This window comes from Onychostruthus taczanowskii, unplaced genomic scaffold (genome assembly GCF_017590055.1).
Source record: "Onychostruthus taczanowskii isolate IOZ18803 unplaced genomic scaffold, ASM1759005v1 scaffold139, whole genome shotgun sequence".
NCBI classification, from domain to species: domain Eukaryota; kingdom Metazoa; phylum Chordata; class Aves; order Passeriformes; family Passeridae; genus Onychostruthus; species Onychostruthus taczanowskii.
Window position 1 is genome coordinate 1,212,660 of NW_024498562.1, and position 26,779 is coordinate 1,239,438.

Sequence of the window (26,779 nt, forward strand, 5' to 3'; positions counted from 1 at the left end):
TCTGGATTCATGTTTATTGAAGCCAGTAATTAAAGACGTCCTCGTTTTGCCAGCACTAGAAAGCAAGGTTCCACATGACTGCATACTGCACCTGGTTAAAGCCATACAAGTGGACTAAGGTTTGTTTCATACATTTGCAGTCCTAATTGTAAGTTGGAAGAAAAACCAATAAACTTAGTATACAGGACAGTGAACTTTCATTTACAGCATGTATATTGTTAAGTTCACATGTACAGAGCAGTCACTTTCAACGTAGTTAAATTAAATAAAATACGAAATTCTGTTCAGTTTAAACAGTTTTTGTTTTTTTGTTTTTTTTTTAAATGCCAATAAAAAAAGTGCAAACTTAAAATCAAGCAGCATAACCACAGCATTTTTATGGAGGGCCAATCTTTAAAGTTTTCTATTTGCTTCAAGTTGAATGCTTTCATCTTTTGTTTTCTTAGTTTAAACATGAACAGTAGATGCAGTCACTATAATGCATATAAATATAGGCATATAATAGTTTAAACAGTCTACCATACAAGTGTATCTGCAAATAAAATGAAGTTTCACTTGAAAATGTAAAGGCTGTTTGCATTTGGCCTTTGGTTCCAATGCTTGAAGACACCAGAATAACAACTGTGCAGCTCACCAAAGCCAGCAGACTTTGGCACCCACAGGATGCTACATTACTTACACCTCTCTTCAGTAAACTAGGAGCATTCACTTGCAATTAGAAACTGGAAATCTGTCCCTGTTTTGTCTTTCTTCAAAGCTGATAAGTTATGACACAGTAACAGTTTTGATCAGTTTTAGTATACTCAACATTTTTATACATCTGGAAAATACTTCAATTGTAAGTTTTAGCCATATTGCTAGAAAAGTGCTTATCAGGTTAGATGAGAAAAAAGGCAGTTTCAGACTGAGGTTTTCAAACTATGCCATTACAATCACACACTTCAGTTTTCCTGTCCAATTTTTGATGGTTTAGTCTCCAATCTCACTTCTCAGTGTCAGGAGGACAGTGTGTAATTACTTCTGGTGTGGTAACTTGCAACTGGCACCCATTACACCAGAAAGTGCATCCACATCACCATCAGCCAGCCACAGTCTTAGTCTAACTGTTATCTAGACAACTGTATAACTTCAGGTCATACAATTTCTTAAAAAAGTAAAAAAAAAAAAAAAAAAAGACAAAAGAAAAAGAAAAATAGAGTATTTTCAACAACAACAACAAAAACTGGCACAAGTAACATACTCATGATAGTTTGTCAGAGGCAAGTAAATACTCTTAGCTTTCTAGATGTCTAGACAGACTCACATGAACAGCCTCTTGCTGTAATATAGGAGTGGAGGTTAACACCCAGCACTGTGTTAGTGGTCAGTCTAATTCAGTATCTTTAAGTAACAATATATATTAGGGAAGTTATATCCAGACATCAGATTTAGTACAACAAGTTCATATCAATAAAAAGTAAACTCTGTATAATCCAAATTGTGGTTTTTCCCTTCAGCATTAAGAGCACAGAATATGCTTGGTATTTTTAATTTCTGGTAGTGTGTCCATGTAAAACAAGCATACCGTGTATAAAATCAAAGTGCCATTTCAGTAACCACTGCAGCTGTGTTTGTACAGAATGAGGGTTTATGTGACCATGGACAGGGCTCCCTTAAAGCAATAGGGACAACCACAACCCATCTTTCCAAATGAAATGCTACATGAAAGAAAACACAAAACAACTTCTTCAGGATGTCCATCGTGTACACATTCATACTTTTTAGGTTATCTTCAGAATTGGAGTTGGCTGCACCTGCAGCAGATGTTGTTGGAACTAGGGCCTTGAAAGTTTTTTTTAAAAACCTCCACAGGTGTAAGGCAGGAATCCATTTTAGCTTGGTAGCTAATATTTAGTTACAAAAAAGTAAGAAAGAAAAATACTGAGAGTGTTCTGTAGCACATTTCATTATGGGAAAATGATCCGTCACCCACCATTCTTCATAGGCCAACCTCTTGGCATAAAAAAGGCAGAAGCTATCAGAAAACAGGATTTAAAATTAAATACAAATTGACAAACTACTGTTTTTCAAATAAAACCAAACAGTGACTGTTTGTACTACAGTGCACAATAAGTTCAAGCACCTTCTAAGGACACATCACATACTGTGCCAGGCACTTGGAGCTAAACAAGTTTAGTTTCTCCCTTTGTCAGCTACACCAGAAAGGGCATCCACACTCTTAAGACTTCTTTAAAAACTAAAACAAGATTTATAACAAGAATAAATTCCCATGGTTCTTAGTGTTTGGCCTGGAATTCTCCAATGTAAAGTAGTCTTTTAAAAACAGTGACTATTTACCCCTGTGAAACACAGGATTTGACAACATTGCTCCTCTCCAGTCAATCCAACATTCTGGTTTCTTGCTGTCCCAAATCCGTTTCCCCTTTTAGGGCTCCATTCCCCACCTTGGCTTCTTTCCCCCAGTTAATGCTGTTCCACCACCACCACTCCAAGAATATAATGCATTGCAAACATACAAGTAGCCAATTCCAGAAACTCTGAAAGAGGGTTTCAGTTCTCTTTCTTGCCTCGTGTGCAGTCAGTAGTACTTTTAAGAGAATTCTCCATTTTGCTTCTCTGTGTTCTTCACAACAGGAAATGCAGCTGCACCTGCTTTACCTCCAAACCAAAAGAATTGCCCTATATAAACTCTAAATGGTTATCTTATACAGAGGGATTTTATATGCAAACTTCCTGAATGTGCACTTTTTACTGGGACAAGGCAATGATGTAGTAAGCTCATTTCCCCTGCCCAGAGAAAACTGATAGCATCTGCCATAGCAGAAAATTCCTGGTCTTATCAGATCACTATACATAGTTATTTGGTCATTTACATCTGCATTGTTCTGCCCATCAAGCCTCGTTCTCTGTTGGAGGAGAGTTTGTTGTTACCATGGGGTCAGGCTTGCGAGTGATCCTGTCCAGCTCCTCCTGAGCATTTGCCAAAACTGTCTTTTGTCCTGGAGAGAAAAAGAACACGAAGCAATTGAGTTTCAATGAAATGTTTTAACCAAGAAGCGTAAGTGTTCGATAAATCACCTTTAGATGGCAATATATGATTTATTTCTCGTTATTTTGCCACCTTCCCAAGGCCACAGAGCCTGGCACAATGCAGGATGTTTTTTGTGTAAAAACTGATACTCAGGTTTGATTCACTTTAGAGAGATGAAAAGCTGAACTACACAGCAGGAAAAAGCACAACACCACCAGTGATGTGTTTATAGCAACTAACACTCTAAAAACCTGTATTTAGAATCTTCCGTAAAAATCAACCATTCACAATTCTATTATTGGCACTGATAGCAAGGACTTTATTTAAACCCAACTTTAAGCACAAGGTATGTAGGACACCTGCTAAAAAAGAAATCCCATTTATTTGGTCGCACTTGTACCCGCTGCATTTGAATATGAAACAAGTAACAGGAAGAAGTCTCATATCTGCAGCCAAGGCTTCCCTTAAAAAGGGGACAGGAACTGCATACTCATGTAATATCTCCAAGCAGGCATTTCAAAGCACTTCTTCAATTGGAACCAGACACACTGAAGTATTTCATGGAAAGGGATATCTTACATTTCTATATTAGACTCAAAACTTTTTAACAATTCCCTAACTGAACCATCAGCTTACTTCAGTGTTTCTGAAAATTATAAACCCACACAGACAAATTCATCACCAAAATTGGAACAATATAGCCTAATGCATGGAGCATACAAGCATTTAAGATTAAAAAGCTATATTTTTAGACAAAAAGTAGATTATATAACCATGTACAGCTTCCTTACATAGCCAAAGAATTTAACAAGCATCTGTTTTCCAGCTCAAATGTGTGTGAAATATTAGGTGGATTTTTTCCAGGGTACATGCTGAAAACATTAAGAAGGCAAGATTTGACTGGGAGAGATTCAAGTGTTTTTTTCCAAAGTACAAAGACATAACCAAGTTAAAAGGTTACCTTTAATCAATAGGAAACCAGGACCTAAGCACTAGGCATAAGCCACAGCACTCTACGTAGCATCTACTCAAAGGAGGAGTATTTAAGCAAAATTTAGGAGTTCATTAATTAATGTTCTGTAACAGAACTTAAAATACAAAACACTTCACATGCAGACTCATGGCACCTGGGAGTTTAAAGAGCCTAAACCCTAAAACAATAAAGGCCACACAAAATCCTCACTTAAACAAGAACAAATCTAAACAAAAACTAAAACTTTGTTTTTTATGCTGGATGAACTGGTTCCTTAGGACTCCAAAATAACCCCAAGCAGTGTCCTGCAAATACTTCATGTATTCCATGTGGACAGGAAAAACTCTCCCAATGCAGGGGAATACACTCCCCTTTACCACCACGGGGAGCACCTTCCAAAGGAGAAGAAACACAGGGAGCTGTTTTTAAGAAAATCAGAGTTTCTCCTCAATTATGAATGTGAGTGACACTTGCTTTCAGTTTCCCTACAAATTTGTCAAGGAGTGATGGCCTCATTCAGTGAGATGTGTTCTGGACAATTACACGCCCCCAGCTGTGTACAATTAATTCCCCTTGCTAGATCAGAGTGAGAGCAGGGAACCTGAGTTCTTTATCTCTGTACAGGAATAGAGAAGGAAGGCAGACTTAGAATTTGAAAGAATCTTCTTATGAATATAAATGAAATAACTGTGTGACTATAGAAGTTCAGATGTGGAAAAATAATCCACCACAGAAAAAACCAATTGAAGTTTTTTGAAATATCATGGTCTAGACATAAAAGAGAGTCCAGAAACAAAGACAAAAAAGAAGCACTGCACAGCAGGAAAAATGGACATGACACTGCCCAGAAGACAGATTTTTCTCAGGTAAGAATTGTCACAGTAGAAACCAATCCATCAATGAGTCTGACCAGTGTTGTTAAGACCCACAATGTCACTCTCATCCTGGGACAGAATCTCAACATTTCAACCTCAGGCTATTCCTAGCTGTGAGAGAAACAGATGGTCTCTTTAAAGCAAAATATTTTTGTCATCAACCTTCTGAAAACGTCAGGCTCCTTAAACAGTTTAGACATTTGAAATGCTTACAGAGATAATTTTAGCACATTTACTTGCACAGAGAATGCTGCTGGAAATAATGGTTTCTCAAAGATGTTCTTTTCAACTCTTCCACAAAGGAACAGGTGCTCTCACCAGCACCAGGTACCTCACAAACCCAAGAGCTTTTCAGGGAGCAGCATAAGGAGCCCTTACCTTCTCAGTACTGTTTAATCTTACACTGGTTCACGTAAGGTGTGAGCACAGCAGGTGACAAGAACAGGCACCTTCTCCTGTGAGTGAAAGCCAACTGCTCTGCTTCCAAAGCCAGCAAAGGAATAGGAGCTGCCAACTCAATGTAGCCAAGAAAAAACAACCCTGAGATCATTCAGGAGAAGCACTTCCACCCAAGAAAGAGGACTGCTGCAGAAGGCACTACAACGAGGTAGATCTGAGAGCTCAGTACAATATTCTGATCATTCTTGTTCAGGACAAGAATAAGCCAATGATGGGAACTAACAAACAAGCTAGTGGTGAAAACAGAGCTCAGCCTCTAGCAGGAGACCAGAAGAGAACTTGTCTAATTTAGTCTATCAAAATCAAGGAAGTTAAGGAAGGAGCAAAAAATATAATTTTAATTCATAAAATTACCCACTAGTTATCCATAGCACTGGTCAGTATTTTTTTCAGCAATCTACCCTGTCCCACTGTTGAAGAGAGCAGATATGTAGGCCCGAAGAGACAACAAAGGATTTGGAAAGATAGGATTGGGGAAAAAGTTATATACATAAATTACCAAAGCAGTGCAGGATGATAGAATAGAAGACAATGATCAAGCAAACACACAAGCTTTTGAGACACTGAATTTGATACAGACTAGAAACCCTCCTAGGAGGTGGCAGAAAATGTATTAAACTGGCTGAACTGTTATAAAAAAATCACGCTCAGTGTCACACAGATGAAATCAACCCCGTGTCCCCCTGAGAGATGTGAACAGAACACATCTTAGCACAGATCAGCTCACCCCTTCTCAGGGCAGGCAGGGCCTTGTCTGCCACCCCCAGCTGTTTCTGAGCACAAAGCAAACTGGGGGACAGAACTGTCACAGCCAAACAACACGGCCCGCACACAAATCTGTTCCTGCAGGCCACACACAAGTCACAGGCAGAGGGGAACAGCTTCAAACCCAAACACTGCTGCAAACACAAAGGGGCTACACCGAGCTCCACTGCCACCCAAACAAGACCAAGAGTACTGGCATTCAAAAACACTGGGCAAGGGAAAAAAGTAACTGAGAAGTTAAGTACTGGAATAGGCTCCCTGGAAAGGTGACATTACAGCTTTTATTTTTGAGTTTGTTTTTTAATCACTAGCCAGGTACTCCCTAACTGATTTTGCTTCAGATAGAAAGCATGGATGAAATAACACCTAAAAATATTTCCAGTTCTATTTCTATAAAAGCTATTTTGACTTTGTGAGTAACACATGAGGCTGCATTTGATGAAGCAGGGGACATCTTTCAGTGTTTAACTGAAGAGGGCATTCTGGATTATGAAAGAATTAGTTCAGCATTTTTATAACATGGAAATAATATTACTATGGAAATAATATATAATACAAATCCATTTTGTTATCTTCATAATTAAGTTTAATAAAGACAAAATTACAGGATTCATCATGCTGAAACAAAACACAGAAAATCATACCTGATTTGCTCTAAGTCAAATCCTAGGCATTTTTGAGCTTTTAGAACATGAAATGTCATATATAAACCTTCCCAATTAAAAAGAAATTTAAAAATACCCAGACTCCAGCTGCCTGGGCTCTCTGACTGACAGAACCATCAGTGTGGCTGGGAGCAGATATTTCTTATTTCCAGTTCAGAATGTCTGGGCCTTACCTTCCCCTCTCAGCATGAGGCACTGTGCATTTGGCATCACCATTAACACCCACAAGACTGCACAAGCTTGGGATCAGAAGTAGTGCATCTATCTATAATTTAATAGGAAAAGAATTCTGGAAGGAAGGCTCCTGAACACTCAGTGTGATGGGAATGCCAGTATTGAACAGTAACAGTCAAAGAATCAGAGCAGTAAATTCCATCTGTCAGGTGGACAATGCACTTTGCACCACCAAGGTCTGGGTAGGTACCAACCACTCTGACAGGTTTCTTTCATTTTCACTGAACTGCTGCATTATTTATCAGCAAGGATCTCCCACAGTGCAGTCACAGCACACACAGAAGGCACCCATTTGTCAGTGTTACCAGCTGTGTTGGATTGCAAGAAAATACTAAATAATTAATGAGTGAACAACTTCAAGCTGTCACAAGCAGTGATTCATTTCAACTTGAGCTCTGGGGAGATTTCAATAGTTTCACTGCTAACTCCAGTCCAAACCCAAAAAACTGCATCTCCTGTGCAACAGCGAAGCATCAAGAAAAGAAAAGAAGGAATTCTGAAGTTGAAAAATAAATCAGCACTTTTGGCATAGGATCAAGACTCAAATGTCACTGAAATCCCAGCAGTGCAACTTCACTCAAAGAATTAACAGAGTTTAACAGAAGCCCTGGAGGTGTGAAGTTGCAGTAGTTTAGCTCTTCTTTTAAAGACATTTTGGTACTGTCATCTGTCAAGGTCTGTCACTTTCCTGACCAGTGTAAGAGACACACCCAGAGACCAAGGAGCCAAATAAACTATTAAAAACAAACTGCAATAACAAGCCCATTACCTGATTTCTTGGCTGTGCTTTGCACTCCTCCAGCACCAGGACTTCCAGGAGAGCCAGTCTTTTTGCTCAAGAGACTGTTAAAGAAACTAGCCAAGACACCTTCACTTGCAGCATTATCTAAAGAAAAAAACAAATACAGATTACACAGAACACTGAGAGCTGGTAAATTATAACTTATTTTCACATACATACAAATTGCTTGCCAATCAAGGAAATAAACCTCAGCTCTGAGAAAGTTCATCCTTGTTCAGTTTGAATACCCCAGTCCTTTGCATACCTTGGCATAGGCAGATATGGCTGAATATACAGTCCTGCTTTTCTGGAATGATGGGGGGATGTAATGAAATTTTAATCTAAATATTTTTATGTTTTAAAGTTTTTAATAAATGTAAAAGTCAAGAGCAAGATGATTAAGTACAGACATGAAATTCAAAGACTGGTAAGCCCATTAACAACCTGCACAGATATTCTAGTGCAGCTTTTCATGCCACACTGCTTTTAATAAATCAAAACTTGTCAAATCAGCAATGTGACAGGATCCAGAAAGGCATTTTACCCACTGGAAGTGAGACATGGCCCTACAGTGGTCAACAAAAAGCAACACTGGCCCTGCAGACCTTCTTAATACCCAGAGGGGAAAAAAAACCCTTCAATACCATGGAGCTGCATCTCAGGGAAAGATTTCCTTTCCAATTGACTCCATCTGCTACAGCAAATGACATTCCAGAGAGGGCTTAGTGGAACAGGGTTCACTGTGGATTCCAGAATAAGTGATATGAAGTATAAAATGGTTTGTAGTTTAGAGCAGTCTCCATCCTAATAATCCACCTGATGCATAATAAATATATTGAGGCAATTTAAGGAAATTAGGATGATTTGACCTCTGTATGACTGCTTAGCAGTAACAGAACTCTATTCCAAGTCACACAAATGACAAGAAAAAAAATAAATCCAAAGTTATATCATAAATGCATTTCTGCTATTAAACTAACTATACCATTAGTGAATAGATACCCAAATCTTTCTACAGAAGAGGATTCACGTTAAGGGAAATAACACATGATAGAACAGTAAAATGCTCATTCATACTTTTAATGTTTGGATCTGGTTTCTTAACTGATGTGATTGGTGAGGCACTGGGTACATTGGTGGGACCAGCTCTGCCTTGAGTCCTTGGGGATCCTGCAGGGCCTCTTGCAGGAGATTCCTTAAAAAGTCCAAATCACACAAATCAGAGAAGAATTTCAAAGGATTAGTTATGTTAAGCAAGTTTAACATCACGTACTTTTTCAGCCTTTCTACTGGCACTGTAGTGATGCATGCTGGAAAAATAAAACAAACAAGCACCCAAAACATCAGTTATTTTGGGGATGTGCCTCTACTACAAGAAAGGCTGAATCACTGCAGGAAATTTTCAGTTCAATAATCCAATGTTTCACAGTGATTTCATAAGCAACATTTTAAAATATTGCCTCATTATTTATTTCCTTTCTGCAGTTTGGGGAGATTATATAGGTTACATTTAGAAATGGACCTCTGCAGGTTAGAATCATTCCCTTTTCCCTTGAAGGAAACAAAACACCTCCTACTCTTTTCCTTGGATCTACTTACTGATGCTCTTGTAGGCGTTGCCGGCTGTTTGGCAAGGAATGACTGCAAAAACAACACATTAAGCATATTAAATATATTTCAAAGAATACAGAGGAATAAAATACAGTGAAGCTGAGTAACCATAAATTTACTTGATCTTTTTCCTGATATTTACAGGATTCCTCTTTGATATTTCCATACTTCCCCACTCTGCCTCTAGAGAACTGAGTGCAAGGAGTAAATAAGCTTTGGGCCTTTGTCTCACACAGCCAGTCCAGAACTCAAAGCCAGAACCACAGACACCCCAGTCTGCAACCTCCAGGACATTTATAATCACCTGGATAGGGAAGTATTGCTATATTTTTTTAAACCACAGAGTAATAAAGAAAATAAGTTACAGCATAGCCAAATTTCACACATTAAAGTCTTTCAAGCCTCTGGCTGTAATGAAACTGCAATGTTCAGATGTTAGGTTTTAAAGGTATTTCTATTTCACAGATCAATACAACTGTGTGGTGAAATACAAAGTCTCTTCTTCCTCTTCTCCATGTACCTTCTTTCTGTTTTTCTTCCCTTCAACTTGCCAAGTTAAGTGACCATATTTCCTACTTGCACTTGTTAGAATAAAGTCTGACTTCACAAATACATCTGAATCTGCAAAGCTGAGAAACAGCTACGTGGTGATTTAAATGAGAAATGAAAAACTAAAGGCAATAACAAGAAATTAAAGTGAAATCTTACATAGTAAGGACTTCTTTTCATTTTTCCATTCTTACCTGCTGCTTCATAAGAAATACTTGCTCATCTTCTGCTGCCAGCTCTTTATCATGGACTAACTGTTGAACAAAACATTTTTTTGTTATAAGTAAAAACTGAAATTATCATAACTGGTTTTTATGCTTTGGTGATCAAAAGGGAAGAGAGAGGGGCAAATCTTGAAGACTATTGTTCACTTTTTTTTTTAAACTGTTCTTTCACATTTAAAATAATAGTATCATTAAAGAAGTTGCCATTAAAAAATACTGTAAAATAAAAAATATTGGAGCAGATGGACAGTGATGCCGGCATTGTCCTACAGAGATCAGCTCTTGGTAAGTAGCCACATTCTTCTTTTTAAGTTTGGATATTAATCTCATCAGCATCTCTTCAACAAACTGAGATGATCTTGCTTTGCCTTCACATGGCAATCTCAAAGCCATGTGGGTATAAATGGAAATGTCCTACAAAAGAATTCTCCATTTTCTGAACGTGTTTCTGCCCCATGCATGCAAAAATGGAAAATGTAAAATAGCTACTCCTGGACTATAAAATAGCTAAAATAGCTATTTCATTCAATAAGGTGAATGGTTTCTGGGTTTTCTTGCAGTATTTGAAATAACTAATAAATGAAAGCATGACATTTCACATATTTAGATTTTTTTAAAAGTTACATTTATATTTGGAGTTCTTCAATATTAATAGTCCTTAGCAACCATTCAAGTGAACTGTACTTATTTTTTGGGGGAAGAAATAACCCCTTTTTACCTTTCTGACAGGAGGTTTTACAATGAAGTCCTCATATGCATCTTCTGGTTTTACTGTTGTGAAGTTTTCATGTAAAATGGCAATTTTCTTCTCATTGTCCCAACCAGCAGGTCTGTAAAGAGAATAAAGCTTTGCCTTTTCTGCAGCTTCTACACAGAATATTTACTTACTGCCCTCTACTTAAACAAGGCAATTTTCTTACAGATCAGCCCTATTTCTCAGCTAAATTCCAAGGATGCAAAAACTGGAGTCTAAGTAAAATGCACTCAGTTGCTGTTTAGATTTGGGATTCCACATACTAAGCTTTTGAACAACATACCATTCAATTTGCTTTTCTATCCATGTTACATGCAGTGCAGTGCTACATAAAACCCCTTCTGACACCATGCTGCTTGTCCCAGTGACTCACATAAAAACTGCATCCTTCTCTACCACTAAGGCCGGCGTGGTAAACTGGAAACCGTAGGTTTTATGTACAATGTACTTATACAACAGGTCAAGGTTCTTCTCCTCCTTAACTGATGTATAAATCAAGGCAGCCCCATCTGGGCTTCAAGTTAAGGAAAATTAGGTAATATACAGTTTCTAAATGATAATAAGAGTTATTATATCTATTAAGAGGAATTAATAGATTTATAGGTACTAGACTTAGCTTTGAACAGTAGTTCAAGGCAAAACTAGAGACATTTAGTATGCAGGGGTGGAGGGGCTATAACAGGGCAAGGCTCACGGCACTTTTCTTTGACATACACAAAAGTTATCCATCCTCCCAGGCTTACATGAAAACTGCATCCTACTTCACTTGGAAAATGTCAAAAACTTAATATACACATGAGACCTCACTTACATGGAAATCGCAAATTCTGAGGGGAAAATCAAGAAAGAACACTTCACAAAATGTAAGGCAAATCCTTTGTAAAGGGACAAAAGGTCCAAGTCCCATGTACTATTTAAAAATATTTTATAAGTCTGTCAACATTTTCAAAAACCCAAACAATATACATACTCACCTAAGGTTAGGTATGTGTAGCACATTCTCTAACAAATAACTAAATACCAAGCAATCTTGCAGAGCAATTTCTTGGATGAATGTTATGTACAATTCAACATGAAAACATCTCTTCTTGCTTCCAGATTAGAGGCAATTTCCTCAGCACAGAAAAGGATACACTGTAAGCAGAATCTGCGGATGTGTGACTGAATGAAGTCAAAGTGTTCTTCCCTGTAGTCATGCTCCTTCTCCAGGACACTCACTGCATCACACTGGACAGACAGGAAAACAAGCCAGAAAAACCCAGGCATTTAATCCCATTTAATATATCTTAAAATACCTTCCCTTATCTTACACACTCCCATCACATTTACTTTGAGTCTCTGGTTCTAAAATAGCACTGATATATCAAATGCTAAAGCAATTAACATATAATTGATAAAGTTATTACTATTCCATCAAAGTAAAAATTGATGTTGATGGCAGAAGCTCACTTTTAGAACAAATCCCTCTACTGCTAATCCAGAATTCATTTTGCATGTCTGCAGAAAGCATGCCTTTAACAGAGAAGTAATGAAAGCCAGCACAGCAGCAAAGAGAAGCAGAGGCTCACTTTTGTGCACACCACGAGCACGGGGATGCCCAGGTTGTGAGTCAGCACGTTGTCTCCGAGGGGAAGGGAAACGTGTTCATCCTCCTGGCCAGATGAGGGGCCTCTCCTCTGTGGTGATCCTTGGTAACCCTCTTCAGGTTCTACGTACTCCTGAAACTCCTTTATAACTATCAAAAGAGAGAGATTCTTAGGCTGCAACAAAGAAACTAGTTCTTTTTAAACCATAATTAATCTACAACTAACTAGATATCCCAAGGGTGTTTTTTTTTACTTTTATACTACATGAGAACTGAATGCAAGTTAAGCCTTGCTTCCCTTTTCAACACCACAACACTCCTCCATCAAAACTTACAGGAAGCTAAATCAAGTGGGAGCTGAAGCCATTATAAATAATCACAATTATCTGCAAAAATACATATTCCTGAACGTTTCATTATAGGGCAGTTGACAACAGAAAACATAAATGTGGTTTAGCAACATGGCCTATACCCTGCAATTGGTACCTGTTGTGGAAGAAAGCACAGTGAAAATGTAAATGTACACAGAAAAGACCAACTTGAAACAGCCACTTTTTCTTACAATTACTTTAGTTCCTACTACTCTACATTTCTGTTGCAGGCATCCAATGCTAGAAATATAAAACCTACCTGCATAAACACAGACTCAAGGGCATCTGCAGGCTACCAGAAGAGACTCAGTTGTATTCTGCAAAACTACAGTGGTGTCCGGAGGAAACTCAATGCTTTTTATGTTTTCAGTAATTTGATTTCATGGCAACAGTGAGTGTTCCAATAATCCTGAATACTATCCAATACTGAAGCACCTAAGGAATAGCATTACGGCCTTTTTGGAAATGCACTGTGAGCCCACACATGCTTATCAAATCTGGGCTACAATCTACACTTTAATGTCTTTTATTCAAGACCAAAGCTACAGACCAGCTAAATCTGTGTCCTGGATGTGGCTGCTCCAGGCTGGAGCCCTGGGCCCTTCTCCTCACTCAGCCATAAAGAGCTCTCACACAAAGAGCCAAGCAAACTCCATGATCTGTTCCCACAAAGGCTCCTTCATTTTAGAAACAGTGGGAGCAGAGTAACTGTAGGGACAGTGAGGAAAGCTCCTTGGAAAAGCCACCAGTCTCCAGCCCAGCCACACAGAGAGGCTGCTCAGAACACCCTCTGTACCAGGCTCACTGCACTGAGCCTCCTGAGCTTTAGGAAGTGATAAAACCTCAGGGAAGTTTCTTATACAAACCTTGCAAAAAGAAGTTGTGGTACCTTTTCAAAACATTCCTGCAATGGTATGAGTGCATGGAAGAAGAACAAATCAGAAAACTCTTCTGTTTAAAGCTGCACATTCTACAATGTTTAGTTGAAATATAAAATTGTGTGATTATTGTGGAAGAGAGCTCTATTCCAGAGAAAAGCCCAAAAACCCCAAACTAAATATAGACCATAAAACTTCCAATCACCAATTCAATATATGCCAGGGTGCAAGGAAATACAAACAAATGAAAATTAAATGTAGTTGCTTTTAACATGGGGAGGCAGTGCCTTCTTGTGGAGAAGAAACAGCAGTGCTCTAAAGGATGCTTTCTCCAGGACTGTTTCTTAATCTGCGACAGGCAATCAGAATTCCATCACACATTCTGCAGATTCCACGTGTTTATTATCTCACCAAAAGCATTTAACTAGAAAAGGAGTTTTCTGAAGTACCTCTTTCCTTTATTAGCTTTCCCATTACTATTTACTATTGAGGCCAAGTGTATTAGAGCAGTTTAAAGAACAGCATCTGCGTGTCCCACAATGGTTCGGATGAGTCTCTCTGACTTAATCACACAGAAAAGACTATTTGACAATACAGCTCTCAATTTACCACAGCATTCTAATCAGACAGGATTCCTTTCCTGGGTTTTGTTCATATCAAAGCAAAATAATCTTTACTGAGAATAAACCCCTTCAAATTTGGGGAAAAAAGGCCTCTCCTGAAAAGAGTAACACTCGACAACATGAGAAAACACTAGATGCTCTAAGAATTTTAGAAATGTAAATAAGAGCAAATGCAAGGCGGAAATTTCAGAAGTCTGATGGTTTCATCCTCATGAATTTCTGCTGAATGGGAATGAAGGGCACAATCCCAGAGAGCCACAACTCCCAGCCCCACCTCTCCCCAGGAGTCAGCAGGACCCAGCAGCAGCACCAAAGGGGAGGGTTCGGTGTGGAGCTGAGCTCTGTGTGGATTCCCAGGGATGGACCTGGCATTAACCCCTGCCAGACATGGAGCAATGGGACACAACACTGGGGCCAACAGGGGCAGCTCTGAGCAAACAACTGCTGGGTTACACAAGGTAGCAGCCACAGCAAGAACCTCTGACTACAGCACCCTGAGCACAGACACCACCTGAACCCAGGAACAAGTGGGAGTGCCTGACAGCAACAGGCTCTTCAACACTACTCCAGGCTTCCACTCAACCCCCATTCCCTTCAGAATTCAGTCCTAAGAAATCCAAGTGAACCTGGACCTCAGGCACTGTCAGATGCTCCGATGAATAAACTGCACTCTCGCCAAGTAATAAAGCAGCTCACTGCAGTTAAAACATTTATTTGACACACAGCAATTTCATACCTTTTCTTACCTCCCACAGCTCTGTCTCATTTGAGCTCCATTCTCAGGCTTTTAATGGACATAAAGTATCCATATTTAATTGATATAAAGTCGTACGTCCAAACACCCCATAGTCTTTTATTTTTCCTTTTTTTCTAATGAGCTATGAATATTGTCTCCTCCCCACAATACTAACTGAGGAATCATCTTCTCTATGGTATGAAAACCAACTATTTTCTTTATTAAGAAGTAGTGAAAATTACTTTTTTAGGTTTTCCAACAGAAAATACCCCTAAGATGATGCATATAAAATAGGAAGCCAGAAAACCAACAGATCCTTTGGAAATCTGTAATATTCTGCCACCCATCACTAAGGTTGAGTACTCAGAATGGCCCATTTTGTTTAAAAAACTCTCACCAGGTGATGATGTGCCATTAAAATCATACCTCCACTAGAGTGCTGATTTATCTACCAAACTTGTGGCTCTTTAGAGCTTTGCATTGAACACAGCAAATGAAAGTGAGGTTGCAGCAAACTGTTTTGTTGCTGTTGCTCACATGAGGCACTGCAAGGTAACTCCACCAAAAACTGCTGCATCACTCAGGACACGCATTGCACTGAGACAGCAATTCTCAGTGATTAGGTTTGGCTGTTCCAGTAACAGTAATCTCAGGCTTGGAGTGCTCTTTAACTGCAATGTGGAAACGCAGGCAAATACTACAACTTAATGGATACATCCCAAAGGCCCTGAACAGCAGAATGAGAAAAATTAAGAATCTTTTTCTGAGACAATCATTCCATATTTACACTCTTTCAAGCTTCACAATCACTTTTAGCTTTTTTGTGCCATATCTTTATTGATCATTAAAAATTTTAGTCTTGTGAAAAGAATTCCTAGACAAATGATACCTGGATAAACTAATTTTTTAAAAATCTTTTAGCTTAAGAAATCTTTCAGCTCTATGTCACATCAGAAAAACAAAAAGGTAGACAATCTGAAACTAATTCAGCTTGAAAAGGACAGTACACAATTTGCAAAAACATGTTATTGTTTCAATTCTTTAGCTTCAAACACCCCAGAGGTCATTGGTGTAATTGCCATTTCACCAGTACACCTCCTTTCTGCAGTTCTTGATTCCTGACAGCCACCTTATCTGCTCTGCTGTCTTAAAAAGGGAGGCAACATCCCTGAAATTATTATTCAAATAATGAATGATCACAACTGAGCCTGAATTAAATGCACATATTTCAAATTATGTACCTGGACTTCATATTAGCCAAGCTCTCAGCAAGGAACCCCCAGAGCAGCTCAGTGATGGAGTGAGTGCAGGCAAGCAATGCTCTGGGTACATTTCCAAGAAGGCAGCCTGTGGCTTCCATGTGTGTCCTGCTGCCCACTCTGGAAGCTCTTTAACTCCAAAGGGAAGTTTCTCACCCAGCCAGGCAAGCCAAGAGTCAGAATCTCAACCAGCAAACACAGAAGCAAGGGCTGGGTGCAGAAAGGCCTCCCAAACCCTGCCAGCAGAGACAAGCAGTCCAAAGTCCAGCTGCACTGACAAGGGTGAGCTAACAAAGGCATGTCTGGAAACTCTCAGGACCTTAGCAATGGAGAACAACCTTGCAGCACTTCCAGTGGATGCCAGTGGGGCAGGACTGAGCAGTGTTTCCTCAGGGGTCCTGGTGCTGAGTGTGACAGCCAGAGAAAGCACTGTGGACATTCAGCTTGGGATGGAGGAGCAGGAGTAAGGGAATACTCTGCCGGAGAAGTCAGGAAACACATCCATCCACGTGGCCTTATGCTGCAGGGGGTTTAAATTCAGCACTTCCCATCACTCTGCACTCCATTTCTATGTTGCAGCTGCCCTTGTGAACTTTATTGTCCTGGTTTTTACATATTTGGGTTGTTGCAAGCCAGTGACTTCATTTTCTAAGTGGCAGCCTACCCCAGGAGGCACAGGCAGCCCGTGACTTCATTTTCTTAGTGGCAGCCTACCCCAGGAGGCACAGGCAGCCCGTGACTTCATTTTCTTAGTGGCAGCCTACCCCAGGAGGCACAGGCAGCAGGATTTCAGTAAGGAGAGTTTTGCTGTGTGGCTTTAGGATGGGCAGCAGTCCCAAAGCAGTCACCAGGCATCCTGGTGTGCAGTACCCTGGCCAGTGCATTACCCTGACACAGTTACAATGGGCCCTTCCTCAGCACAGGTTACTAAGAGAACTACAGGACATGATGGCTAAAGTTCTGGGCACAGAGGTGGCCCTAGGGACAGTCTGCAAGAAGTCAGAGATGTGTTCAGGTGGCACAAGGGTCCTGCACAAGGCCTGAGAACAGGAGATGGCGCTGGAGCCAGGCATGAGGGAACTCAGCCTCTCTCCCATCTCCTCTTCCCTTGACTCGAGGAGAGCTCAGAACAAACCAGGAGTTTCTATGATACTTTAATTTAGAATTCTCTATCTAAGATATCACTATTGGAAGGCCTTCTAAGTTCCTCAGACAGGGCACTCAAGCTTTGCCATACCTCCTTCACAGAGTGCACTCTCAAGGGAAGGCTGAAAAGCTTCTCTTTTCAAAAGGAAAATTTAAGGGCACAAACTCGCCCTTTATTTGGATTGTGATAACATTTGCTGTGTCTCACAAACATGCAAATTGGGTTAAGTGCTGGATTTTGATACTAGAACTGCCTTTCCATTTCCCATTCCGAAAAAATCTCTGACACACATTTTTTCCCCTAAAAACTCTCATATTTTACTGTTTGTTTAAATGCAACCTAAGGATCAAACCCGGGTGGTTTCAATCATTAAGTCTAAACTGCAAGCTGGTATGCTGTAGGCACAAGGCTTCTGGAAACATAATATTTAACATTCAGAAAGGATTATAAGCTAGACAAATACAACCGAGTGCTCACAGCTCAAGCAGATCACACTGCTCCCTATGATAGCTCAGGAACCTACCAGACCATATTTGCAAGGGTTCCACACTCCAGCACAGAGAGCCACCAGGAGCAAAAGCAGCAAGCACAAAGGATCAGTGTGAATCTACTTAATCTCAAAGGACTGGAAGTTGCTAAGGTCTTTTCCACTAAAGAAATTTATTTTGGAGTAATTCAATATGAAAACAGAAAGAAAAATCTCAAGAAACATTCAACACTACTTTAGGAAAGCACTGCAGGATCCACTACTGCAACAATGACTTCCTGCCAGTGCTAGATTCCATCCTGCCATGGATATGCCAGGAAAGGAGGTTAATTTATACAACATTCCTAAAGTCACAGGGTAGGAATGGCTGTAGTGAGACACAATTAGCTGCATCAGCTTCACAGAAACCAGAACCAGTTTTGAGCCACCAGAAAAACAAAGGCAGAGAGATTTTCTGTAAGACAAGCACAGTATGGGATGGGACGTGGCTGAGATATCACAGCAAAGCAGACAGCTCAATTCATCACTGAATTTTGTCACCATCTTTTAAAAACTGAATCTGTCATTTTATTGAGTTATTTTTTTTAATTACCCTTTTTGAAAATCAAATTATCAAAATCTCATTATTGCCCAGGACGTAGACCAATAATTCACCTGATGTTTTGTCAGCACAGCAAAACTGGAAGAGTTGTTTTAAAGCCTAACACAGTATATTTGAATTAGTGTTGCAATCACAACCTAAAAGTAATTTTTATCCAACCCATTCTCAAAACACTGACCCAAAGAAATTCATCAAATGTTGTGAGAGCTAATTTAAAAACCAACAGCAATGTATGAACGCACAAAGACTTACACTTCTGCTCCATGTGCCTCATCTCTTCTGGAGGAATTTTCATCTTATCAATGTGTTCTTGCAAGACACTGGCCCATTTCTGTAAAGACTCCATAACAGTCCAAGGTCTAGACATATCTGCAACAAAGACCACGATGGTGTCTTGCAGGGATTCAGCAGAAACAGCGAACTTCAGCAGCCCTTTGTGGTACAAGTCTCCATCCAGGATCCAGACGTTGCAGCGAGTGTGATCTGAAAGGAAAAGGCACAGTTGGAAGGCAGCAGATGCCAGGGTTTGCTTTGCCAGGCTGGGAGTGACCAGGTGAGAGCATCAGTGTTCAGTGGAAGGAGCAGGCCCAGCTACCAGCACACTTTGCCTGCTTGTTTATAAGACAGGGTCCTGTGTAAATGCCTACATTAGTCAGAAATGCTTCATTTCTGGGCTTCATTTTCCTTAAAAAAACAATTTCTGTTCTTGAGCTTTTACTCAGGACAGCTGTCAGGACAGTTTTTAATCTCTGCACAACATTCCTGCATTAGAAACACTCACAGTGAGCCCAGAACACAGGGGATGTGTTAAGTGCAGGCCCAAAGGGGCGGCCCTGCCCCAGCCCAGCAGGGGATGAACGCTGCCCTCGCCGTCTCCCAGACACACAAGCTGGTTTCACACACTCAAGAAACTTCCCAGCAGAAATAAGCTGCAAACAAGATACCAGCAATAAGCAGCTTAAGTTTCTAGCACAGGAGTGGGAGGAGCAAATACAGGATGAACTTCCCACCTTCCCAACAAGGTTGTGCCACCTGCTCTTAACTCACACTGACAACACCAGCTCCTTCTGCAGACTCCTGACCAAATGAGCACTGGGGAAATGACCTGGTATGGCAGCTTTTGTGTTTCTTCCACAAGTGTTTTTGATAGTGGCAGGATGTTTCGTTGGAATGCAAGGCACAGGGGGATCAGCTGGGTCAGACAGCTGGCATTTTACCCCAAAACTGAACTCTTGGCAAGAGTATAAGGAGTGAAAAAGAAGTTTCCTCCAAAAATGATCTATCAGGTACCATGAACAACCAAGTCTTCCAAATTAAAAAAAAAAAGGAGAGAAAGACAGAGAGAGAAAGAGAGAGAGAGAAAGAGAGAGAGAACATTATCCTCAGAACTTTCTGCTGAAGAGGAACAACCCCATTGTATCTATCTTCTAGACTCTTCCTAGAACCCTTTCCTAAGTATTCCCTATTTTACTACAGCTATCCAGAGGGATCAGTGAGTCTCTCTTGCACTACATACACAATATGTCACTTCTGAAACACAGAGATCTGCAAACCAGCCACTGCACAGCCCAGATTTTCAAAGCAGCTACTGAGCTTCACAATCACCCTGCCTCACTGTACTTCTGTGTCCTGAATCTTTCAGCTTCGCAAAATAAATCCAGTTACTATGGCTATCATGACTTTATTTTGGGAAGGAATCCACCCCTCCTGACTGCAGAAAAAGCTTGGCTAAGAAATGTGGAAGAAGAAAAGATGGCAGATATATACATCCTACCTGTTTAATCAGGCTTTGGACAAAATTACTGAGCAGCCCAGTTTCAGACACCTCATCAAGGTGCTGTATGTGGCAGCCTACGTTTAGCATTTGTTGTAAAGTTCTGTTGGGCTGTCCTAAGACATTCCAACATCAGCCATCACACAAACAGGCCAACAGCCACACTCTGAACTTACAGCTCCTCTCACTGCCAGCTGCACCCCTCAATTCAATCCCCAGGGATCAGTGAGGGTAAGCCCTGTGGAGCTCAGAAATGCACCTGTGCACACCCAGCCCTGTTCCCCTACCTCACCCTGCTCCAGGACACCAATCACTGGCATCACAGGGATTCCCACAGCACTGCAGGTCTGAATCTAGAGCTCCCAAAGACCTCTGAGGACAGAGGGAAGGTCTAGGAAAGGTCTGGAAAACAGAGAGCAAGGTAGGACACAATGTGAACACACTTACATGCTTGCTATTACACAACAGTAAATGAAATAAGTGTGCAGGACTCTCTGCATCCTAGAAACATCCTGTGTACATGCCCTAAAGCAGCAGCCTCCCAGTAGATAAAAACCCCGTGAGCTTTCTATGAGCTAAAGGTTATTAATAGGCAGGGACTGTGTGTATGTACAACTGTCTCCTTGGAGCACGAATGGAAGTTTTGAAAACCTAACACAAATCTATCCATACTTTATGGAAGTTTACAGCCCTCCTCAGCACTGAAGGATTCTCGTGTGGGGAATACTCTGCAGAAGACTTTCACACCTTGACAAGTAAGAAAAATTAACAATATCCAAATTCACTGCTTCTAAGTAATGTTTTAAAGCAAACATCTAAGGTTAAAATTGTTTTGTTTGCTATGCACCTTTGCTCCCCTTAAGGATTTAATTTTTGCTTAACATGTGGAATGCAGACTGGAACTAGAATACAGGTGAAACTAGAATGCAGCTGGAACTACCACTCAAAATCTGCCAGGAAGCCTGGAAGCCTTGCACTCACATTAAAATGTACTCTAGCAAAAAAAAAAAAAAACCCAAACAAAAACATTGTATGAAAAGGAAAGGTTTTGCTCCTTTCTAACAGGACAGAGGAATGTCTTGTGATTTACATTTGCTAAAACATAAAACACACTTAAAAATACAGCATGGGTGCCCAAAATTTGGCAAGGTCTTGGTGGAAAATTCAGCTTCGTCAGCACCACATCAAGCTCCAACAAGTCATGAATGTTAAATGGGACCTTCTTACTGGTCATGACACAACACACAAAAACAGAGCAAACAATTACCAGGTCCTGTTGGAAAAGCAGGAGCTACTTATCACAGGCTATTACAAAAGCTGCTAAAATCACATCTCCAAATCCTGTCAGTATTCCATTATCCCTTTAGTCCTGAAAAATTTTCTAGCTTTGATGAATTTTATTGCACATGGTTGATTCTGTGAACTGCAACTACATCTGCATCTATTCAAAGATATCAATGGCAATTAGATATCCCTTGCTCAAGTTGTAAAGAAAAGCAAAAAAGAAAACTTTCAAGAGAACCACTTTAAAGATGTTGACCAAAAAAAAAACAAAAAAAAAAAAAGACAATTTTCTCATTAGAAACTAGTGCAGCAGCAAGACTTGGTTCAATCTGGAACAACCAGTTCAGCTGGAATATGCATATGATATGGCTGAGGCCAGTCCAAATGTGAGGTAAAACCTAAGACTGTTTTGTTTTGTTACAAGTAAGAATGCAACCCCAGAATGGCTCCTCTTCCCTGCACACTGGGCACAGGCAAGGTGCATCTGCAATGTGACAGGTGAGAAATGTGCCTTGGTGCTCGTGGCTCCAGCTGACACACAGAGCACAGAGCAGGCCATGCAGTCTGGCTCCCTGTTCTGCTCCACATCCCCACTGTAACTCTGCCCTGGCCCTGCAAGGGCCTCTGAAAGCTACCCTGGAAACACAGATCCTTTAGGAAAATTGTGCACAGCTTCCCTTCTACCTCCTATGAATTCAGATTGTCAGTCCTCAAAAGCAGACTAACCAGTAGAGACAAAAAACAACTTCATCATAAAGACAAGCAAAACACTGAAATTTGCTACATTCCCTGAGAAATTCCACTTTGGGGCCTGGGCTCCAAGATCAGTTAAAATTCAAAGCTAAGTTTGCAGGCAGTGCTACAAATGCTTTCATCCAGATGAACTATGGTGTCATGTATGCAGGAGCAGCCATATGCTCTAAGGATAATGTAGCTGGGGATTTAGGAGAATCCTCTCTCTCCCAGGATTGCTTCTCAAGTCTCTCCAAACCTCTTTGTGAACAAATGCCTTGGCCTAGGCAGCATTTGGGATAGTGATAAAATAGAACTTTAAAATAAAAAGGTATCTTTCCCCTCGTTCAGACAGAGATTCAGTAGCAGACTTAGATTCTAAGTATCCTGAGACCCGGGAAGCAAAGCCCACATGTCACACTGAGCAGTGACACCTGGAGAGAGCTGGAGCAGGGGGACAGAGCACAGTGCCCATGTGCCTCCAGCTGCCAAGAAACCAGCAGGGGACATGGAAAACCACACAGTCCATGGGCACCTCTGTGAGCCACAGGGGGCCTGCAAGGCAGAGATGCTTCCTGGACTTTCCTACAAACTGAAAAGAACAATTTAATTGCTGAGCTGATCTTAAGGAGGAAAGTAACTGTAAACCAAGACTGTATTCAGCAATCCAAAAAAATTCTACTTTAGATGTAGGAGCAGACAGGTTCAAACATCCCTTGAAGAGGAATGGGGAGACCACAGCATAGGAAACAACACAGATTTTCCTTAAGGTTTCCAAAGGGAAGTGGGAAGTAGATAATGAATGACTCAGCATTATGAGGAAAATATTTCTCCTGGACAGAGTAAACTTATGTGAAATGAAGAAGAATAAGACTAAGAGAGCAAATAAATCTTCTATCACCTGGGAAAGAAGCTGAGATCATCTCACTCCACTGCAGAGTTTCAGTTGCCAGTGTTGACCTGGCACCCCTGGAAAACTTTGTGATCTGGTCTTGGCTACATTGGAGTCTAATAAAAAGCAGAGACCCTCAGAAGCACTCAACTGCTCCTGAATGCCTACCCTGAGCTTCTTTATGGCTTCCAGAATTGTGGGTCAATTATAAAGCCTTTGTTCCCCAATCTGGATATGAGCACACATTCATCTGAAGCACAGAGAGTTTAAAAACCAAATCCAAACCTGTCCTAGAGAAGAAAGAGCGTTATCTCTGCCTGCTGGGAGGTCCTGACCCACTTTGCTATTTATTTTGCTTTTGGATGACACTAATGAGACAGAAAGGAAAAAGGCATGTATTATTAGCTCCTAACACACCCATTAGAGGATGCATGAAGACCTGAATTGGCCAGCTGAGCATGTAGTCAGTCAAAAAGATCTCTTTTTTTCCTGCTAGTGCTGCCTGAGTTCTTATGACAGGCTTCTCCTAATCACTTCAAATACTTATCACTTTCAGCCACTCAGGAATAGCCCCAAAATATTTCCAGTGCAGTGATATACTTGAGGTTTGATAGATAACACCAGGAAAAATAGCACAGCAAACATTTTTCTGCTTGTAATAGCATCTCCCTTGAAGCTGCAAGAGGCCTAATGACACAGGCTGTCTCAGCCCTCCTAATCATAGGGGCTTTTTCCCCCCTGAAGTGTTTAGGCAGAACTAAAGCAGATTGTGCATGGTGCAAAAGCACTTACACCCAGAGCCTGAAGAAGTACTTAAAATTACAGCCCAAAAGATTTTTAGGAACTGCAAGGAGGCCCCTGGAAGACATAGCAATGTACTCATCCTTTCATTGTGCCTAACTTAGTATCCAAAGGCAGCTTCCTGCCACGTGAGTGCAGGCCCAATCTCCATAACAACCAGTCACATATGGCACTTAATCACTCCTGAAAGCCTTCAGTGCATCTCCAGTTTCAAAATACCATTATAGGATCTTCCTAGTCTGATTGTTCCCAGGAACAGGGATGAACCACCACCACGGCTTCCTTCTTCTGAGCTCTGAAGGAAGTCATGAACAGGAAGACTTACATTCCCCATTTTTAAAGACAAACCAACCCAAGGAGGTCTAGCAGCTTGCCCAGAATGAGATCAGCAGAGACACATTTAGGAGCAAAGATAATGAACTCACTCCCCATCTCTTCCTGTCCCAAAACCTCCCAAAAATACAAGTAATCTGATCATGAGGCCTGCTTTTAAATGGTCTTTTGGCATAATCTCTCTCCACACAGTAGAGACAAGAGATCAGCAGCAGCAACAAAAAGACAAGGGGCAAAGAGCAAAGAGATCAGCTCCAGCTTGAGAAAAGGAAACACTAATTCTGACTTTAAATTGTTCTTCACTCAGACAAGCAAAGCAAAACATCTGTTATAGCTAACCAAAATTCCACACGCAGCCCCTGCGAGAAACGCCCTGCGCCCAGAGATCCAGGCTGAGCACAAAATTGCCATGGATGTATCCCTCTCTTCCTCTAGTCACAAAGTAGCCACAGCAACGCCACTGCAGCTGCTACAAAGTCACCCTCAGCAAAGGGATCTCCCCCAGCCCAGAAGCAGCCCAGAGCTGCCCTGCCCCAGGCACAGGTCAGGCCGTCAGTGGGGCAGAAGGGAGAACAGACCTTGACTGTGAAACCTTCCCCTCCACAGAAATGGATACCCAGCACCCAAAACTCCCAGCACCGCGCTGAACCAGCTACTGGGGTGTAGCCCAGAACACACTCGTCAAACCACAATTACTAAAACAGCATGGCAGCTACTCAAAGAGATTGCACTTGAAACGAACTTACCATCTCTGTCTTCATCATGAATATTCAGATACAAGTATTCCAGTCCTCTTCCTTTCTTGCCATGCTCTGCTCCCTGTATTTTAGCCATGAGTGTGGTTTTGCCTGAACCATCATCACCTGCCAGTCAGTTGGTAGAGGAAAAGAAAACACCTTCAGAATTACATTTGACTTCATAGAAAATATTTTTTCACAACTTGCTTAATTAATGAGAAGCATCCTTGCACACTTCTGAATTACAGTTCTTCGCTTTTCTCTTTCAAGTATTTCAGCTAAATCCAATGGCTTATACCGGAACAAAGAATGAAGAATATCTTATTCTCTGTTATTACTTAAAATAGGCTATAAATCTAATAGTGGAAATCAAAGAGAAAGTAAATCTATAAGCACAAGACAAGACCACAGATCAAATTACATAACCCAACTGTAACGAAGCCATGTGTCAGTTTGCTCCAATCGGCCTTTGAAATACACTTTGTTTCTATAAATAAAAAAGCAACAAACCAAGCGGTTGCGTGTGTTACTTACCAAAAACAAGAATATTCTTGCCCGACGGCAATTTGGATCTGGACCGTGTGGAGACTTCGCTGAGGATGGAGGACCTGGGGAAGCAGAGAGCGGCCGCGTTACGGCCGTGGCAGCACCGTGAGCTCAGCACATCCGCACCCACGGCCGGCACATGCGGGCTGCGGAGCAGCAGGGCTGTCACAGCCACAGGCTGAGCGCTCCGAGCTCCCACAAGCATGCCACCTTCTACAGAAGAGCGTTTAGGAGTTCTAAACCATAGGCAGGGACATCTAAGGTTCTCCTCCCTTTTAACAGGCCGTAATACTGCAGAACATTACTTTTCAACTAACTCTCATCACAATCGATTGTTGTATATTCGATATACGCCCTTCTGCCACGATAGGTATTTTTTTTAAAGCGTTCTTTAGAAATAAAAGCCGAAAACACATGAGATCGCCTTTGCCGGAGCCGGAGCCGAGGACGTCCCGCAGAGCCGCGGTCCCGCGCCCCGCTCCCCCGCTCTGCCTCATCCCGGTACTCCCGTCCCTGCGCCCGTGGGGTTCCCATCACGCACCCCCGGGCCCCACGGCGCTAGCCCCCGGCCCCGCCGCCGCCGCCGCCCGCGGGGCCTGAGCGCGGCCCCGACCGGCCGAGAGCCCTCGCTTCGCTCCGCTCCAGCCCGGCGGAGCCCGGGCTCGCCCCGCCGTGCCGGGCCCTGGCGGCCGCAGGCACTCACCAGAGGTTCTGCCCCTCGTCCTCCTCGCCGGGCAGCTCGGCCCCGCCGGGCCCGTCCGGCCCCAGCAGCTTCTTCTCCGCCAGCACCGGCGCCATCTTGGAGCCGCCGCCACAAAGAGTGACCTCACCGGGCCGCGAGGACCCCGCCCCGCCCCGTGCCCCGGTACCTCTATGGTACCTCCCGCACCCCCGGTACCTCTCTGGTATCTCCCCGTACCCCCCGGTGCCTGCCCCGGTACCTCTCTGGCACCTCCCCGTACCCCCCGGTGCCTGCCCCGGGACCTCTCCGGTACCTCCCCGCAGCCCCGGTGCCTGCCCCGGTACCTCTCCGGGACCTCCCCGCAGCCCCGGTGCCTGCCCCGGTACCTCT

The 26,779-nt window shown here is 41.8% G+C and overlaps 1 protein-coding gene across 1 annotated transcript; it reads right to left on the bottom strand.

The window, feature by feature from the left end:
• DYNC1LI2 (dynein cytoplasmic 1 light intermediate chain 2) lies at nucleotides 1-26,567 on the bottom strand. Its single transcript, XM_041397383.1, has 13 exons — nucleotides 26,411-26,567; nucleotides 25,696-25,769; nucleotides 25,171-25,287; nucleotides 18,861-19,091; nucleotides 12,490-12,656; nucleotides 12,055-12,148; nucleotides 11,295-11,430; nucleotides 10,886-10,997; nucleotides 10,138-10,197; nucleotides 9,383-9,424; nucleotides 8,861-8,978; nucleotides 7,772-7,888; nucleotides 1-2,999 (listed from the first exon to the last, which is right to left on the bottom strand). Exons 1-13 carry the CDS (start codon nucleotides 26,503-26,505, stop codon nucleotides 2,893-2,895), a joined length of 1,470 nt encoding a protein of 489 aa, XP_041253317.1. The 5' UTR covers nucleotides 26,506-26,567; the 3' UTR covers nucleotides 1-2,892.
• Nucleotides 26,568-26,779: the final 212 nt, after the last annotated feature.